The sequence below is a fragment of the Pantherophis guttatus genome, chromosome 10 (assembly GCF_059756535.1).
Source record: "Pantherophis guttatus breed Tessera chromosome 10, ASM5975653v1, whole genome shotgun sequence".
Classification (NCBI taxonomy): Eukaryota; Metazoa; Chordata; class Lepidosauria; order Squamata; family Colubridae; genus Pantherophis; species Pantherophis guttatus.
The window spans coordinates 8,775,001-8,795,000 of record NC_142072.1 but is presented as its reverse complement, the minus strand read 5'-3'; the positions used below and the strand labels follow the sequence as shown (position 1 = coordinate 8,795,000).

The 20,000-nt window shown below is 42.8% G+C and overlaps 2 protein-coding genes across 5 annotated transcripts in view; both read right to left on the bottom strand.

Moving 5' to 3' along the window:
• Nucleotides 1-9,549, bottom strand: part of MAG (myelin associated glycoprotein) — a 55,401-nt gene extending 45,852 nt beyond the window's left edge. Inside the window, exon 1 of one of the 4 annotated variants that reach the window (XM_087876134.1) lies at nt 9,353-9,549. The gene's annotated coding sequence lies outside the window, so the exon portion shown is untranslated. The remainder of the gene's footprint in view (nt 1-9,352) is intronic. The other 3 variants (XM_087876131.1, XM_034423696.3, XM_060693968.2) reach the window with 3 other exon arrangements.
• Nucleotides 9,550-16,231: 6,682 nt separating this feature from the next.
• FAM187B (family with sequence similarity 187 member B) overlaps nt 16,232-20,000 on the bottom strand; it is a 3,959-nt gene continuing 190 nt past the window's right edge. Inside the window, exons 1-2 of the mRNA XM_034423554.3 lie at nt 19,303-20,000; nt 16,232-16,669 (exon numbers count right to left, since the gene is read on the bottom strand). The exon at nt 19,303-20,000 is cut by the window's right edge and continues 190 nt beyond it. Of these exons, the coding sequence (XP_034279445.2) occupies nt 16,315-16,669; nt 19,303-20,000 (1,053 nt within the window). The 3' untranslated portion in view covers nt 16,232-16,314. The remainder of the gene's footprint in view (nt 16,670-19,302) is intronic.

The window sequence follows — 20,000 nt, the reverse complement described above, 5'->3', positions numbered from 1 at the left end:
GTTGGGAACGACTAGCATATAAGTGCGATGGGAACCTTTACCTTTTTTAAAGCATATTATTATGCCATTTTGATACCAACCTTCCTCTTCTTTCCCCCCTTTTCCCACCTCACAAACATCTTTATTCTGTTTGATGGGGGAAATTACTTTCAGTTCTAAGAGAAAAAAAATGCTTATAGCCAAAAATGCAAGAGTTTTGGATAGCCAAGGAGATCCCTATGAGGCCCTGCATTTTTTAATTTTACAACCATCCCTTCAGCAGCTTGCAGCATTCCTATCTTCCTACGTTTGCAGTGATTTGCAAGGGGAAGAACAGAAGGGCTGTGGAGATTCTCAATCATCCAGGTCGTAGTTGTCTCAAAGGTGCTTTTTCAATAGACAACTGGACCCTCAGGTGGCCTCAAGAACTCTCAAGGGGAATGCTAAGACCAGAAGACTGCAGGAATATGATTTTTCCAACCTCCCTCCATCCTGTCAGGACTAATCCCCCAATGGCACCCACCATCCTGCTAGAACCGATGAAGCTTCTTGGATGAGAAGCGAAAGATCTATTTCTTCTTCCTCAAGGGAAAAAAAATACCCAGTCCCGTTGCCTTTTGAAAAAGCATCTTTGAGGCAATTATGAGGCAGAATTTCTCATAGAATCGAATAGAATTCTTTATTGGCCAAGTGTGATTGGACACACAAGGAATTTGTCTTAGGTGTATATGCTCTCAGTGTACATAAGGAGAATAAAATACATTCATCAATAATAAAAAAGATAGAACACTTAGTGAGAGTCAAGGTTACTAATAAGCTATCAAATCGTACTAGGAAACAAATAAAAACAATATGAGCCTTGATAGTACAGTGGTTATGCACCCTGTTATTAACACAGCTGCCTGCAATTTACTGCTGGTTCGAATCTCTCCAAGGCTCAAGGTTGACTCAGCCTTCCATCCTTTCTAAGGTAGGTGAAATGAGGACCCAGTTTGTGGGGGCAATAAGCTGACTTTGTATAAATATACAAAAGTATGAAGGCTATTGCTTAACGCATTGTAAGCCGCCCTGAGTCTCCGGAGAAGGGCGGCATATAAATCAAATTTAATAAATAAATAAATAAATAAATAAATAAATAAATAAATAAATAAATACAATATAAATTGAAAGATACAAGCAAGATGGTTATAGTGATAAGTGGGAAGAGATAGATACTAGTAAGGAAGAGAAGAAAAATAGTGATACAGTCTTAGTAAATTATTTGACAGTATTGTGGGAATTAGTTGTTAAGCAGAGTGATGGCATTCAGGAAGAAACTGTCCTTGTGTCTTTTAGTTCTGGTGTGCAGTGCCCTATAGCGTCGTTTTGAGGGTAGAAGTTGAAACAGTTTATGTCCAGGATGTGAGGGGTCTGTCGATATTTTCACAGCCCTCTTTTTGACTCGTGCAATATACAGGTCCTCAATGGAAGGCAGGTTGGTAGTTATTGTTTTTTCTGCAGTTCTAATTATCCTCTGAAGTCTGTGTCTGTCTTGTTGGGTTGCAGAGCCAAACCAGACAGTTATGGAGGTGCAGATGACAGACTCAATAATGCCTATCATGCCTATCAACTTTAAAATATCTGGATTTTGATTCCCCAAATTCCCCAGCTAATATCCGTAACTGAGCCCCTCCACCTTGTCTTCTTCTCTTTTCCTTTCACCTTTTCCATCATTAGAGTCTTTTCCAGAGAATGTGGTCTTCGCATCCAGTGCCCAAAAATAGGATAATTTGAAACTGGCTATTTGCACCTCGAGTGAGAACCTGGAATTCTGAGTATTTTTATTTTTAGGTGAAAATTGGTCAAATACATTTTGAATCAGGTACCATATGTGGCTCCTGCCTTTAAACAGATCCTGAGTGAAAGCTAAACTGGTTTCATTTAGAGTTCAAATAAGGACAGATAGAGTGAATAGAATAACATTTTAGTGTTTGCTGTCCACAATTTCACTCTCAGGCTGTCCCAAAGGTCCTTTTTCAAAAGGCAACTGGTACTTTTACCTTGAAGATGCTTTGCTTCTCATCTAAAAAGCTTCTTCACTTCTGAAGAAGAAGCTGAAGAAGCTTCTTGGATGAGAAGCGAAATGTCTTCAAGGAAGAATAAAGCCCAGTTGCCTTTTGAAAAAGGGCCTTTGGGACAACCATGATCAGGATGACTGAGAATCTCCATGGACATTCAATCCCAGGTTCTCACCCTATTAAGAAAAATATTGGCCTGTTAGGTTCATTAACCCAGTTACTGGAAATAAGTTTTACTGAAAGCAGTGATTTTTACCTCTCAAGACAAGAGTTGCTCTGAATAATACATTTGCAAAATCAATTGATTTGTGTGCAGTTTCAACAAATGCCATCTTGGGAGAGGCATCTTTTATGCAAGAGCAAAGGAGAAAATGAGGTTTGCCATCTGTAGTATTTACTTGTATTAGAATTGTAAATATTTAAAAAGCCCTACAAAGCATATATTTTTGTGTGTGTTTTTAATACATTCAATTGCAGTTCCTGCCCTTGAAGGAACTGTAGACTATCATTTTCTTCCCCTTGATTGAAACAAGGATAATCACAGTATTTTTTTTCTCCTTCAAAGAAAGATCTCTCTGTGTGACTACAAAGGATTTGGAAAACAACTTTACCTGTTAAGAACAATTGCTGCATCAAACAAATACATGGCACTAAACAGAAGGCTGATATGATTGTACCTAAATGGCTCTCAGCTTATTAATTCTTGAGAAGTCGACATATGGAGAGAAGATTTGTCATGTTTCCACATTGTGATATCACAGTTATTTCTCAGTAAGGAAGTCTGAAGAACAATTTGAAGCTCTTAAATTACTTGGAGCGTCTTGAAACGATCCATTTATCATTATGTTACCAAGTGATACCAACAGCGATGCATTAAGTGCCGGAATGACAATTAGGAAAATTATGCAGGATTTCAGGAAGACTGCAAATCAAATTCTGTAGTTTAAGTAAATCATCCTGTTTGGTTGGAAATAAATAAGCCTCAATGCAAACCAGTAAGGACTAACTTCTAAAGTGGTAGGTGCTCTGAATTTGCAAATTGTCTGCAGATGGAGTCATGTGTGCCCATAACATGGCCACAAACGACAACACAGGTTACATGCCATCATGTGAATTGCATCATTTATGCCATTTGGAATATGAGGTCATAATGCAGATGGCATCACTTGCCTCCTTTCCCCACCCCCCACCCCCCCTTGAGGGGAGGTCATAAGAGGCATGGGATCTGCTAAGCCCATAACATGGTTTGTGACTCACTCCTCAGACCAAGCCCAGCCATTGTGAACCAACCCTGATGTATAGTTTAGTACTATGTCTCAATCTAGTTGTAACTGGCTCAACGATTGCATACATTGTGGATCCAATCTATAGATGGCGTTAGCACAAATTGTATATTTTCAACAAGTCAGATCTAATGGATGATCTTTGAAAGATCTCACCAAACAGGTCTCCAAATGAACAATAGAGGCTATTATAAGGGCAAATACTGTGTAAAAATCGGAGCACGGCAAATGATAGTCAATAATAACAACACATTTGATCGGTATTATGTACAGAATCATACAGAGCAGTGATGGTTAACCTTTTTTGGTGCCGAGTGGCCAAAGCACACGAGCGCGCAGGTGAATGCACACACGTGTGCCAGAACCCCCAAAATGCAATGCGAGTGCCCTCCTGCGCATGCACCCCCCCCACACATGCACGCATGAGTCCCCCTATGCGCCCCACCTCCCCGCGCATGTGTGGCAGAGACCAAAGACCAGCTGGCCGGGAGAAGGTGCACATGCATGCATGGTGGAGTGGGCTGGGACGACGGCTGGTGTGCCCGCGGAGAGGGCTTTGCGTGTTATCTGTGGCACGTGTGCCATAGGTTCACCATCATGGATATAGAGTTTCCTGCTTAAGCAGAGGTCTGGACAAGAAGACCTCCAAGGTCCCTTCCCAGTCTGCTCTTCTGTAATTAACCTTAGTCACGTTAAGATTTGTAGACTTCAACTCCCAGAATTCCTCAGCCTGCCGTGCTCGCTGAGGAATCTTGGGAATTTAAATCCACGTGTCTGAAAAGGGCCAGGTTTGAGAATCATTGAACTGGATCTTGGCTAAACATAAGGACAAATGTCTTCACAATAAACATTCATTTTTAAAACTGCGATTTGCTTATTTTAAGTTTTGTGCTGTAAACGCCATCTGTTCCGCACTCCAAAATAGCAGGAAACTCTGCTGCCCATTTTCACCGATCACAGTCACAGCAGTTTCTGGAACCATCCTTGGAGGACTGGAAGATTGCCTGTGGCCATGGAACTGGAGGTTCCATTCCATTTCTGCCTGATGGGATTAAAAAAAAAAAAGAAAGAAAGATGCCATTCTTATGTTTCAGGCATTAGGATGACTCATTGGGGGCCACATTAGCAAGACGCCTTGGCTGGGTTTACTTACCACGCAAAGCACTTATCATATAGTTCTTTGGTTTATACCAATGTTTCTCACCCTTAGCAATTTTAAGTGGACTTCAAGTCCCATGAATTCTTCTTCACCCTAGGATCCTAGGGGAATTCTGGGAGGGGAAGTCCACACATCTCAAACTTGTTGAGGTTGAGGAACACTGGCTTCTGAACCCAGCACAATGCTCAACAAACTCTGGTTCAACAAAACGTGATTTAGTACGACCCATAAATTCCACCAGAGAGCAGAATAGAAATATATGCTTCCACAGGATGCGGGCTGTGGTTGATGGATAACAGAGGAATAGCAAATGCTGCTGAACCGTTTCATCTATGCAACAATTCCAAGATATCATTCTGCTAAACAACTAATCCCCACAACACTGTCAAATTATTTACTAAGACTGTATTACTGTTCTTCTTCTCATCCTTCCTATTACCTATCTCCTCCCACTTATGACTGTAACCATGGTTTTTTTTTTGCTTTAATTTATATGCCGCCCTTCTCCGGAGACTCAGGGCGGCTTACAACGCGTTAAGCAATAGCCTTCATACTTTTGTATATTTATACAAAGTCAGCTTATTGCCCCCACAATCTGGGTCCTCATTTCACCTACCTTTGAAAGGATGGAAGGCTGAGTCAACCTTGAGCCTGGTGAGATTCGAACTTGCAGTAATTGCAAGCAGCAGTTCTTAATTAAACAGTGCTTAGTCCACTGTACTACAGGCTCTTTATTGCTTGTATATGTTGCTTGTATCTTTACGATTTATATTGTTTTGTTTCCTAGTATGATTTGATTGCTTATTTAGTATCCTATGACTATCACTAAGTGTTGTATCTTATGATTCTTGATGAACGTATTTTTTTCCTTTTCTTTTATGTACACTGAGATGCACCAAAGACAAATTCCTTGTGTGTCCAATCACGCTTGGCCAATAAAGAATTCTATGAAGCTGCTCCTTAATCAAAGCTATTTTTGCCCATGTCTTGCTATACCCTCCTGTCCCCTCCTGGTTATAATCCAAACTGCACCCATTTCGAACAAGATGGTTTATTTTTAATCCGGGCTTCATCTCGGGGCCATTTTAAATAAAAGATTGTCCTCTGCCAATTCTTTTATTACCCTAAATTCCATTTAGAAAAGCATAAAGGTTAAAACGTACCAGATTAAAAACAAATTTCAACCATGCTACAAAATAAAATTTGGTAAAAACAAAATCATAAAGTAAACAGCCACACATAAACAATCAACGTCATTGATGTTGATGAATTTTATAGTCCATAAAACAAAACCAGGCCATATTAACTGTCTGGTTTAGTTCTGCAACCCAACAAGACAGACAAAGACTTCAGAGGATAATTAGAAGTGCAGAAAAAACAATTACTACCAACCTGCCTTCCATGGAGGACCTGTATACTGCCCGAGTCAAAAAGAGGGCTGTGGAAATATTTACAGACCCCTCACATCCTGGACATAAACTGTTTCAACTCCTACCCTCAAAACGACACTATACAGCACTGCACACCAGAACAACTAGACACAAGAACATTTTTCCCCCGAACGCCATCACTCTGCTTAACAAATAATTCCTTCAACACTGTTAAACTATTCACTAAGGCTGCATTACTAGTACTATTAATCTTCTCATGGTTCCTATCACCCATCTCCTCCCACTTATGACTGTATGACTGTGACTTATTGCTATATCCTTACGATTTATATTGATTGTTTCCTAGTATGATTTGTTAGCTTATTTGAACCCTATGACTATCATTAAGTGTTGTACCTTATGATTCTTGACAAATGTATCTTGTCTTTTTATGTACACTGAGAGCATATGCACCAAAGACAAATTCCTTGTGTGTCCAATCACACTTGTCCAATAAAGAATTCTATTCTGTTCTGTTCTGTTCTGTTCTGCTCTGCTCTGCTCTGCTCTGCTCTGCTCTGCTCTGCTCTGCTCTACTCTACTCTACTCTACTCTACTCTACTCTATTCTATTCTATTCTATTTTATTTTATTTTATTTTATTCTATTAATAATATTATTGGTCAGCTACTAACAATTGCACATGAGATAAATCTCCGCAAGCTGGAAATTTAGTTAATAAAGGTACTATACTGTAAAACATAACCCTGCACTTTTATAGAATGAACAATATAATGTATAACAAGAACATATGTTGTAACTTCCACCATTCCTTCGACACAAGGACAAAGCAGGGGGCAGGGGTGGGGGAGAGATTTTTCCAAATCTTATTCATTTTTTTATTTATCAAATAAATAAAAATAAATCCACCTGAATAGATTTTAATGAGATCTTCCTTCAATCTTTAGTGTGTAAGGTTGTTTTTTTTTTTAAACATATGGTCAGAAGACTGTTTCCAGTTCCTGATCTTATTTTAATACATTATGTCAACCAACATTTCATAAAGTCCTATTCTCCTTTGGGTGAATTATATTCTACAGGTTGGAATAGGTTTTAGGCTTAGAAAACGTTTAAAAAAAATGTTAATAGGATCAAAATATTAAACTGCAGAAAATATTTAAAAAAATCTTTTTTTCACTGTAATTTTCAATATGTGCAGTTCAGGAGTGAGTAGGTGGCAGTGGGTAGGCAAGGAAAACGGAAAATGATAGTAACTCAGATGATACTTGTCCATATATACATTGCAAAGTAACACACGTTCAGATACATACATTCCTACTACATTCCTTTTCGTGAATACTAATATATTTGAAGGTTATAGGAACATAAACGGAATAACTACTAAACCAACAAACCTTTTGTTACTGCTATTGCAACGTGTGACAAGATTTTAAATAGAAAGGGTTCCGTCATCACACTTTAAGTCATCTTCAAATGTCACTATTCTGGTTTGCTGATGCCATTTCTTTTTCAGTATTGTGGTTATTATTTTCTGAGTGCCAGAGAGCCTTTAAACTGCATAACTATTGGCCTTTTGCTCTGTGTTTTAGAATAGAGGAGAAAAATGATACACCCCTTCCAAGTTTACAATTAAATTATAGACCCCATCCTTCTTCATGTGAATGAGCAGTAAAATATTGGGGGAACTTCTCAGTGTGATAGAGCACAATTCATCATCACCAGCAGCAGGGAATGTCTACAAATTAACAAGATCCTGTCACATAAACTTTTTCTCCAAGTTAGTAATGAAAAAACACAAGGCATGAGGGGCAGGCACTGTTTTCATCATTTCCAATCTACAGTACAGGTAAGTCCTCGATTTATAACCACTCATTTAGTGACCGTTCAAAGTTACAGTGGCTCTGAGAAAAGTGACTTATGATCGATCTTCACCCTTACAACCGTCATCACAATATCCCCGTGGTCACAGGATCAAAGTTTGGGAACTTGGCAATTGCATTAATAACAGTTGCAGCATCCTGGGGTCATTATGGTTGCTTCTCAACCAGCTTCCAACAAGCAAAATCAATGGTGGAAGAAACCAGATTCATTTAGTAACTGTGATATTCACTTAACAACTGCAATGATTTGTTTAATAACCAGGCAAAATAGGTTGTAAAACCAGGCGTGCCTCACTTAACAACGATCTTGCTTAATAACATTAATTCTGATCCCAATTGTAGTCGTAAGTCGAGAGCTACCTTTTTTTTTATTAGTTTATTTCACACAGAACATTTAAAAGTTGGGTTCTCCTTGCTGAATGAAGTGACGTCATCCTTAATTCAGGACTCTGTATCGTAACCTTTTCCTGATGTATGAGGTAAACCATTTCTCTTGTTGTGTACCGTATACATGCTCACAAAGCTGAAATACACCTTGATATATTTCCTTTTTAGTAAGCAAGCAAGTCTTCCTCCCAATCCATATCTAGACTTCAAAATATTAAATTTAAATTATCGTGGGTTTCATTTATATTAATTTAAATATATTAAAATTAAATATATTTAAATAAACCCACTCAAAAGCCAGTTTGGCCTACCGGTGAAGGTGATAGACTATGAGAAGGGGAAACGAAGTCCTGCTTTAGGCACAAAAGCCAGCTGGGTGACTCGGAGCCGAAATTTCATTCTCAGCCATAGAAAGAAGACAAGGGGCAAAATTCAGCAGAAATGATTGCATGAATTTAGAATAGAATAGAATAGAATAGAATAGAATAGAATAGAATAGAATAGAATAGAATAGAATAGAATAGAATAGAATAGAATAGAATAGAATAGAATAGAATAGAATAACAGAGTTGGAAGGGACCTTGGAGGTCTTCTAGTCCAACCCCCTGCTTAGGCAGAAAACCCTACACCACTTCAGACAAATGGTTATCTAATCTCTTCTTAAAAGCTTCCAGTGTTGGAGCATTCGCAACTTCTGGAGGCAAGTGGTTCCACTGATTAATTGTTCTAACTGTCAGGAAACTTCTCCTTAGTTCTAAGTTTCTTCTCTCCTTGGTTAGTTTCCACCCATTGTTTCTTGTCCTGCCTTCAGGTGCCTTGGCGAATAGCTTGACTCCCATGTCCCATTTGGCCACGTAGTCACTGGGAATCAAGTCTAATTGCGAGGCAATGTTTTAAAGGAAAAACGACCTCTTGTAGAAGATAAAGTTCTCAAATCTGCTTCTCATGGTGGATTCCATATTCTTTCTTGCCTGATTTATGGACCGTGTCAAATCCCTCACTTGAGTTTATGGGTTTTCTCCCAAACATTCATCACATAATGATAGGGTCAGGAGAAGATTCAGGAGAAAGTCCTGGGCACTCATGAACAGAATCATCTTACCATGTTTTTGAAACGAATTAATCATCTAATGAGATGGCAACCTCCCACATTAAACCGCTACATCTGGAACCCAACGTCATCTACCTACAGCAGTATTGAATAAATAAATACTCACCCCTCGAATGAATCCCAGGAAAAGCTTCCTGTCTGCTTCTGGAATCCTTGCTTCTTCTCCAAGAAGTTATGTCCTTGAAAATGAAATGATTCTTCAGGCCCAGTTCAGTGTACCAGGATACGTCAGCTCCAACACCAAAGCAGATCTGCTCCCCGGGAGAAAGAGCCTCATCACACAATGAGCTCCTATGTATACTTTGTCCTGCTGAAGAGCAGACGCAAGATGTCAGGATGAAGTGATGTGCAGATGTGGACGATGTCGTGACTGGGCTTACGTATGGATGGCAGGAGGGGAGTGCTGGGGGATGGGGAGGGAAAGGGGGGACAAAAATCCCAGAAAGGAAGCAACCAGGCATTTAGGCATGAAGTTGTTTGAATGAGAGTTTTAAAGAGAAGAAGATGGATGGAATTCAGGAAGACATTATCAACAGGGAGCCAGGCCCCAGCGCCATTTTGAATGGGTGTTGGCCTAGCCCAAAGCTGGGAAGTTCGTTTCACCTGCTACAAGTTAGCCAATACTGCGGTGGGTTTCACATTTTGTTACCACTGGTTCGCGCACCTGCGCACCTTCCGTGCACGCGCTTTGCGGTTCGCCACGTGCATGCCAGTGGTGGGTTGCTCCTGGTTCACCCCGGTTTGGGTAAACCGGTAATGGTGGTGGCCCACCCACCAGACATCATCAAAAACACTCTGTGCATAGATAGAAGCTACCGCACGAATACCGCACGAACCGGTAGCTCCGGGATTTGAATCCCACTACTAGCTGTGTGTGCCTTCTGCCCATGTGCCTGTCCTTCTGCATATGTGCTTTGCTCGTGCATGTGCCTTCTGTGCATGCATCCGGCCTCAAAAACATGCCTAAATAGGATGGCATAAAGCCGGGGCGGGTGGTGGGTTCACCCATGATCTCCACTACCAGTTCGGGTGAACCCATCCAAACCAGCTGAATAACACCTCTGGTTTAATAAAGGGTCTAAAAATATTAGCGATAAATGTCGGCAGATCCGTTAGCCTGGTGTGCCGAGCCTAGTCAGAATCTGAGCTGGAAAGATAGATTAAAAATCTCTTTATGTGCGCAAGCAAAAAAGGCACCTTCCTTACCCATTTGAGGAGCCTGTTAGAAAGGTGGAGAATCACTTTATATACAATTCAAACATGGTGAGTTTGGAGTGAGTTCTTTCATTGGTTAATATCATTTGACACATCTCTGATGCAGCACGCGGGCTCAAAGGTTGTAGCATGTAACATGTTGGGTAAAGGTAAAGGTTCCTCTCGCACATATGTGCTAGTCGTTCCAGACTCTAGGGGGTGGTGCTCATCTCTGTTTCAAAGCCGAAGAGCCTGCGCTGTCCGAAGACATCTCCGTGGTCGGCATGACTAAACGCCAAAGGCGCATGGAACACTGTTATCTTCCCACCAAAGGCGGTCCCTATTTCTCTACTTGCATTTGTTATGTGCTTTCAAACTGCTAGGTTGGCAGAAGCTGGGACAAGTAACGGGAGCTCACAAGCTCAGCATCTTTAGCCATTGAGCCAACACGTCCCACCGATGTAACATGTACCATCCCACAATTCCTTAGTATGCTCATCGACATGTTCAGGAAGTGTGTTTGCCACATGATCATGAGGGATAATGAGTTTGCAAGTAACTAAAAGTTAAAGCCAATCCTTTACACCCTTGAACAGTTTTCTTATCTGGCTATGGATAGCTTTCTTTGTTCCTTCAAGAATTAGAAACATCAATCAAAGAACCTTCTAGTTACTGAAAACATTAATCAAAGAACCCCCCTTTTCCTGCTGCTTTCAGTAACATTGGGGGGAAAACCGCATCTGCCTAGCAATTTCACAGCTAATACACGTATGGCTAATAAATCATAAAATAGCGATCTCCATGCCAGCAATAGCATCTTCTGGAATACTGCCAGCCTTGTAAGGTAGACCATGTCAGGAAACTGATCCACAACGAGGCCACAACTATATTGAGATGAACCAGAGTAACAGAATTTTGAAAATCTGCCTCTGTTTTCCCTTCTCTCCTTCTTATACTCCAGGAAATCAGGGGAAGTCAGCCTGAGTCTTTTTGAAATACTTTCCCACCTCCTTGGACTTAACACATGCTTCTTTGAGAACCTAAAGAAATAATTCCCTCAACACTGTCAAACTAGTTACTAAGTCTGCATTACTATTAATCTTCTCATCGTTCCTGTCACCCATCTCTTCCCACTTATGACTGTATGACTGTAACCTTGTTGCTGGTATCCTTAAGATTCATATTGACTGTTTCCTAATATGATTTGATTGCTTATTTGTTCCCTATGACTACCATGTACCTTATGATTCTTGACGTATGTATCTTTTCATTTATGTACACTGAGAGCCTATGCACCAAGACAAATTCCTTGTGTGTCCAATCAAACTTGGCCAATAAAACAATTATGTTCTATTCTATCCTATCCTATCCTATCCTATCCTATCCTATCCTATCCTATCCTATTCTTATTCTTATTCTTATTCTTATTCTTATTCTTATTCTTATTCCATTCCACTCCACTCCACTCCACTCCACTCCACTCCACTCCACTCTATTCTATTATTTTGTTGTCCTAATGGCTTCTGGATTCTTGTTCTAAGGTCATTTCCCTGGGTTCCTTCAGAGACAGATGGAGCTAAAGAAGTATCTCCCTGTGAAAGTAGGGCTGTCTTCAGGGGTGGGATTCACATAATTTACCTACCGGTTCGCCCAGCACCAAAAATGTGAGCGTACCATGGCTCCCACCTCCGTGCATGCACAGCCTTCCACGCATGTGCTTTGCTTGCAAGCATGGCTTCCACGCATGCGCACGGCTTGAAAATGTGGCTAAATAGGACATCATAGCGCTGAGGCGGGTGGGAGGGCCCACCTGCAGGTCGCCACTACCAGTTCGCCGAAGTGGTCCGAACCGGCTGAATACCACCTCCGGCTTTCTTGCATACTTACAAATTGTGGATAGTGCCTTCAATAAGGGCAAGCTTTCAATTTCCCCAGGAGATGGAGAAGAAGAGACAAAATCCAACACCTTGGTTAGATGCTTCAACCTTGAGGTCTGCAGATGGAAGTCAGTTTCAAAATAGAGATTGTTTGGCTAGAATACAGTGGTTACTACAAGAACTAGTGTCAGATGCAGGTAGCTTTCAGGGACAAAAAGTGTTTATCGCCTTTACTCTGCCTCGGCTTCCTCCCCCCAGACTCTAACAACACGACAGATGTCATGTTTTTTTAAGCAATGCATTTGTGATTCCAACAGGCCTCATGTCCCAGTTATGTTATGAGTAGCTTTCCCAAAACCGATGGAGTTTGGCAAGGTGAGGATGGTGGGATCTGTAGCTTGACACATCTGGAAGGTCCAGGCGGAGGAAGGTTGCTTGTAAACAGGTGCCATGACCCCCAAAAGCAAAGCAGTTCTGCAGATGTGGCTTAGTTGCATGATGGCAACCATCCAACCGGGCCTTGTAGCACATGCCAAGCCCATGTGGACTGGCTTGGTCATTTCTGTCCCCCAGACTGAGCTCACTAAACATGATCTATGAGCCCTATTGAGCAGACTGGATATGTTTTTTTTTTTTGGATAAATCTCGGGTTGGTTTAATTCAACCATACGAAGAGTCTGGTGCTATTGTGGGAGTGAAGCTCATAAGGCCTGGAGCAAAGCTGTGTCTCTTCACTCAGGCTTGCCAATTCGCAATTAGGGACATTAAAATAAAAAAAAAAAGAGTTGGCAGGTCCAAGTGCCTGATTTCTCCCTGGGAAGACGGGCAAAGGAATTGTTTCCTCAGTGATAAGATGAAGTGTCCTTGCACCCTGAGCGTTCCTGGCACGGAGAAGAGAGAGAGAGTGGTGTCAGTCACCCACTGTGCGTCCTGGGAGTTGTAGACAAAGAGGCAGTTGTGATCGTCCATGAGTCAATTGACGACAACCGTGTGCACCGGGTGGGTGATTCAGTGATTCATTGTAAAGACAAAAGCTGCAGGGAACGTTCACTCTGGCTGTTAAGGCCTTACACTTCGGAGCAGAGAAAGAGTTTATTGTCCTCGTCGGAGTATAAATATTTCTATATGTTGGGAGGGTGGCATTGAATATTTCATTGGCCCTTGGGCATTTTATTGTGAATTATCACATCCTCCAGCTGCCCAAACCTTTACCTCTAACCTATATTTGTAAACATGGGGTAGCCATAGAAACAGGGGTGCATTGCCCCAAGTCGAGTCTTCTTAACCACCATTGGCAGAAATGAAATGCAATCGTATGCATCTACACAGTATTTCGTCATAAACCATGCTGGTTGGATTCATACAATACTCTTAAATAAAGACCAAACAACTTGTGTTACATCTTCATGCAATTAGGGAATTCGATGAAAGCCTAGCATGAAGAGAGCCAGTATTTCATTGGAGAAACATGGGTCTCATGGGGGTCGGGAGCTGAAATGTTGGCTTATTTGATGCCTTTGGATGGACAGGTAGCACTTCTCTTTGAGCTATTTTGCTAAACTACATCAAACATACAAATATTCTCAAGAGCCGTAGTGGCACAGTGGTTAGAATGCAGTAATGCAGACTAATCCTGCCTACAGCCAGGAGTTTGATTCTGACTGGCTCAATATTGACTCAGCCTTCCATCCTGTCCGAGGTCGGTACCATGTTTCCCCGGAAATAAGACCCTGTCTTATATTTTTTTGAACCCTGAAATAAGTGCTTGGCCTTGTTGCCATGCGCTCAAAAGTCCGATTGGGCTTATTATCAGGGGATGTCTTATTTGGGGGGGGAAACAGGATAAAATGAGGAACCAGATTGTTGGGGCGATATGCTGACTCTGTAAACTGCTTAAAGAGGGCTGTAAAACAATATGGAGCTTATATAAATACTATTCTAAAGATGCTATTCAAAAGAGGGAAACTGTAGGGGGGGAAAATGTAACAGGATGTTACTTAAAATATTTCCTGCTCCTCAAATATTTTTGACCTTAACATTTTTAATTTTTTTATTCATTAAGAAAATTTATATGGCTGCCCAACTCAGTCGTGGTGACTTCCAGGCGGTTTACAGAAGCAAAACACTGAAATTAGCTGAATGAAACCATAATGGGTTCACTAAAATAATCCAAACAAGCCATTTGCCGGCTTCAGCTGCTTATCCCATCTTCTTGATGTGTACAAAACCAGTACAGATAAAAAAAAAAAAGCATCTTTTAAAAAAAAATCAGGATTGCATTATTTTTCTAACTGGGACACAAACAATCAGAGTGGCTCAGCTGGAAACCGGTTTTCAGGATTATCTGAAGATATAATGGCCACTAATAAGGAATGGACTTTAGTGGATATAAAACAGACTTCATCTTTATATTTTTTTTTCCCATTGCAACCCAAAATACAGGCGCATCTTATGCCACAGTGACCCCTAGTGTCACAGTGGTGCACTGTAGCCAGCAGCCATTGCCCAATTTGGCACTGAATCAGGGTTTTTTTGGGGTGAGGTGGGGTGGGGTGAAAGTGTAATGTTTTTAAGGAACCCTGATCTATATTCTGGAAGAGAAAGAGGGCCCAATCCAGCCCAGCAAATCCTGATCGATCTGCTATAGATCAATCCGCAGCTGTAGAAGGTTCACCATAAATATCTCTTAGGACAAGGGTATCTAAGTCAATTTCATTGAGGGCTGCATCAGGATTATGTTTGACATTGGGGGGGATGGGTGTGGCCAGGGTGGGCATGGCCAGCTTGACATTACTCATGTTGGGGGGGGGCACCTGTGGCAGCCCTGGGGCTCTGCCAGTGAAAACAAACTCCTGAGCTCTGTTTTCAGCTGCAACGGCCTCCTGCAACCCTCTGCCAGTGAAAACGGAGCTCCATTTTCACTGGCAGAGGCACTTGTGGGCCGGTCCTTTGCTGTTTCCAGGTCGGCCTCATGGGCCAGATCTAAGCTCTCTGCGGGCCGGATCCAGCCCTTGCCTTAGAGTCAGTCACTTATCTGAAATAGTATAGGTCAGTGGTGAAATCTATTTTTTTTTTTACTACCGGTTCTGTGGGCATGGCTTGGTGGGCGTGGTGTGGCTTGGTGGGCATGGCAGGGGGATATTGCAAAATCTCCATTGCCTCCCCACTCCTGGGGGAAGGATATTGCAAAATCTCCATTCCCACCCAACTCCAGAGGTGGTATTTGCCGGTTCTCCGGACTACCCAAAATTTCCGCTACCGGTTCTCCGAACTGCTCAAAATTTCCACTACCGGTTCTCCAGAACCTGTCAGAACCTGCTGGATTTCACCCCTGGTATAGGTCCATGATGGCTAACCTATGGCATGCATGCCAGAGGTGGCACACAGAGCCCTCCCTGCTGCCCCATGCACCGTCGCCCCAGATCAGGTCTCCAAGGCGTTTCTTTCGTGAGCTTCTGTTTCCCTGCAAACGACGAAAAAGAAGCTCACAAAAGAAAAAGATCTTACCTCTTGCCATGCTGCCGGTGTTGGGATGCCGGCCAGCTGGTCTTTGGGTCTCTGCTGCACATGCGCACATGTCTGTGCATGCACGCATTCGCGCATGTCTCCACATATGCACATTCATGCATGTCCGCATGTGTGCACATTCACACGTCTGTGCATGGTCACATTTGCGTGCACGCACACCTTTCAGTTTGGGCATGCATGTGCACGCACAATTTGGGCACTCGGTGTCTAAAAGGTTCGCCATCACTGCCTTAGGAGGTCCTTAGGTGGGACACTAGGTGTTCTGTGCAGGGTGATGGAATTGTGCATTGCCTTCTCTGTGTGATGCTGCATATAGAAACACTGTATTCAACTCTACTGACCTTAACCCTTCCTTTTATGTAAAGCCCAGGCTGTACCTGAATGTATACTGTAGTCAGTCAATATCTTTATTAATCAGCAATTCACACCTTCTTTCTTAAGGTGTCCACCGAAGTTCACACACCGTCTTCTAGACCACAGTAGTTTCTGGTTTCCTCCTGCAGGACTCGATTATGCTGAGAAACATCAGGAATACCAGGAATATGGAGAGGCCCACCACCAAGGCCTCAATGATGGAGTAAGTGTGAGCCAGCTCCCCTGGTGGTCTCACCGTGCCAGGAGAGGTAACTAAAAACTTGCCCGCTAAATGTCCATTCACGAAACACTGGTAGAAAGTGCTGTGCGAATCGTTCTGGAAGGAGAGGTGTAGGATCCCACCACCAGTGGCTTTGTCCAAGCTTTGGGAACTTGTGGAGAAGTTGACGTCCTTCTGGAGAAGTTGAAGGTGTGTCAACGTTGTGAGACCTACCTGCCAGTAGACAGGGCTGAGGAAGGCAAGAGACAAGGTCATTCTTACAAGGTGAGGAGTCAGACATCAATCCCAAAAGTGTATGAATAAAAGCAAAGGATTGGAAGCCAACAGAGGTTCTTTTTTTTTTTTTTAATGCCCAGGTTCATCTATCAGGCTAAGCCCATAGCTGGTTGACCAAATTGCAACTGACAGGACTCTCAAACATCATGCAAAACTAACGGTTTGCAAGCCATGATACTTTGGTTCATATAGCACTCTTCAGTACCAATCACCTAACCACACTGAGGTTGAATGCAATGTGTGAACCCAGCTTCATCTTAGAAGAAGCTTTCCGTGCAGTGTGTGAGACAAGAGGAAATGCCTCTTCATAGAGGGTTCTGCTGTCTGCAGTTTTGAAGAGTTTTTATATGGGGCTACCCTTGAAAAGTGTTCGGAGACTGCAGCTGGTCCAGAATGCAGTCATGAGAGCTGTCGTGGGTGCACCTAGGTACACCCACATTACACCAATTCTCCGCAAGCTGCACTGGCTCCCTATTGGTCTCAGGGCACAATTCAAGGTGTTGGTTATTACCTTTAAAGCCCTACATGGCTCAGGGCCAGGCTATCTTCGAGACCGCCTTCTGCCGCATAGCTCCCAGCGACCGGTAAGATCCCACAGAGTTGATCTCCTCCGGGTCCCATCAGCTAAACAATGCCGGCTGGTGGGCCTGCGGGGGAGGGCCTTCTCTGTGGCTGCCCCAGCTCTCTGGAACCAGTTACCTCCTGAGGTCTGGACCATCCCCACCTTATTGGCCTTCCGAAAAGCAGTGAAATCAAGATTGTTATTAAGTACTGAGTCACGCTTGATTTGATGACCTTTTTTCGCTGCAGTGATTAAGTGAATCACAATGGTTTAAGCAAATCTGGCTCCCTCCATTGACTTTGCTTGATGGAAGACAGCTGGAAAAGTTGCAAATGGCATGACGTAAAGACGCTGCAACGGTTGTAAATACATGCTGGTTTCCCAAGCACCCAAATTTTGATCATGCGATTGTGGGGAATGCTTGTGACGGTTGTAAAAGTGAGGACCGGTCATAAGTCACATTTTTCAGCATCATCTTAACTTCAAACAGTAGTGGTGCGGTGGCCTAGAGGTGGAGCTCTCGCCTCACAATCAGGAGGCTGTGAGTTCGATCCTAGGTAGAGGCAGATATTTCTCTCTCTGGGCACACTGAGAATATATCTGCTGAAAAAAAACTCCGCATTGGTGACAGGAAGGGCATCCGGCCACTAAAACACTTTGCTAGCTCCATTCAGTTGCCCAGATTCCATCCCGCAAGGGATTAAGGCAGTGGTGGGATTCAAGTAATTTAACAACCGGTTCTCTGCCCTAATGATTTCTTCCAACAACCAGTTTTCCAAACTGCTCAGGAAGTTAACAACCGGTTCTCCCGAAGTGGTGCGAACTGGCTGAATCCCACCACTGGATTAAGGGGTCATCAAATGAAGATGACGATGATCTTAACTTCAAACAGTCGTGAAAAGAATGGTGATAAGTCGAGAATGACCTGTATGAAGCCCCAGACAAGGATGATCAGATGTTACCACCTGGAGGAGAATAATAGGTCAGATCGACTTGCAGTTGAATTGCTTACTCTGCTAACAGTAGCTTTAGCTTAGCTCCTGCAGCTGTTTCTATTGTAGGAGCTTCATTCAGTTGCTCCTGATTATTTATTTCTTTATTTTTTTTAATGAATCTTGCTGCCAATAGCAGAACTGGAACTCCATCTGGCATCCGAAGGTGAAAGGTTCATGTATCTCGTCAATGATTAACTTGGCTTTTTTTTCTTTTTTTACAATGTACAAGAGATACAAGCAAAACCAAGAGAACTAGATCAACATTTCCTGTTTCTCCTGTTCCTGGTGTTAGGGCTGCTGGCGACAGACTAAATGGAAGCAATTAAATTTGGATAAGGAAAACTGGTATCCTGAGTGCACTAATTCGACAAAGTTGGCTTCTGAAAATAAAACCCCGCTATATAATTAAGCGTGGCAAACATAATAGCTGTACTGTATTAAGATGTCTCTGGGTGATTGCAAAAAGCTAGCAGGAATTTGGACTCCTTAGGAGTAATAATAGAAACAATAGAACAGAACAGAATAACAGAGTTGGAAGGGACCTTGGAGGTCTTCTAGTCCAACCCCCTGCTTAGGCAGTTCATTTAGTGACCGTTCAAAGTTACAACGGCATTTTAAAAAAGCGACTTATGAGCGTTTTTCACACTTACGACCACTGCAGCATCCCCCATGGTGGTGTGATCCAAATTCAGACACTTGACAACTGACTCGTATTTATGCAATGTCCCGGGATCATTTGCGACCTTCTGACAAGCCAAGTCGATGGGGAAGCCAGATTCACTTAACTATGACCTTAACTTAACAACTGCAATAATTCACTTAACGCCGGTGGCAAGAAAGCTCGTAAAGTGGGCCAAAACTCACTGAACAAACCTTCCGCTGAGCAACAGGAATGTTGGGCTCAATTGTGGTCGTATGTTGAGGACTACCTGTACATTAAGCCTACACCGAAGAGAATCTACTACATTTTGTGCATATGCTAAACAGAATTGGAGGTCTGCCGGATGGAGGCAGTAAAAGCTTTGGTACCTGTAGATGGAGGACGCTGGGCAGCGAAGGTGAGCAGTGGATTTTTGTTGGGGATGGTAGTTGGTAAAGACCAGGAATGGTACCCAGTGGGGCTCTTCTTGGCAAGCAAAGTATGATGTGTCACAGGGCACTTGACAGGTTTCTATTCTCAGCTCTGGTCCCCGTTGTGGCAACATCAAGTACTTCCGCCTAGCCATCCCACAAGGCAAAGGCATTTCCTCCTCAGAGTCCATCGTAGTCAGCTGGGCATAGCAAAACCCCACTTGCTTCCGTTCCCCGGGATGGCCACAGCGATCGCAAGACTGCCAAGGACTCCAGGAGGTGAACAGGGTGGCCTGGGCTCCATTGTCGAGCTGCACTGTAGAGTTGCCCAAGGTGGCCTCTCCCAGGCCTGCGTGTGACACATGGAGACGCTCGGCATCCTGAAAGTCAACCTCATAATAGCCAAGGGTGGCATCTCCTGCACGACAGGTATACAACCCAGAATCTTCTAGACTGGGACTTGGGATATACAGGTTGCCGGCAATCAGTCGGGATTTGAAACTGAGTCTCTGCAACTTGTCATAGGTAACTAAGGGCCAAGAAGTCCCGCCTGAGCGTAAGAAGGTGAGTGGTTGCTCATCGCTCCAAAATGGGTCCAGGTATTGCCAAGTGATGTACCCTCTGGATGAAGAGCGCGGACAACGTAGGATGATGGG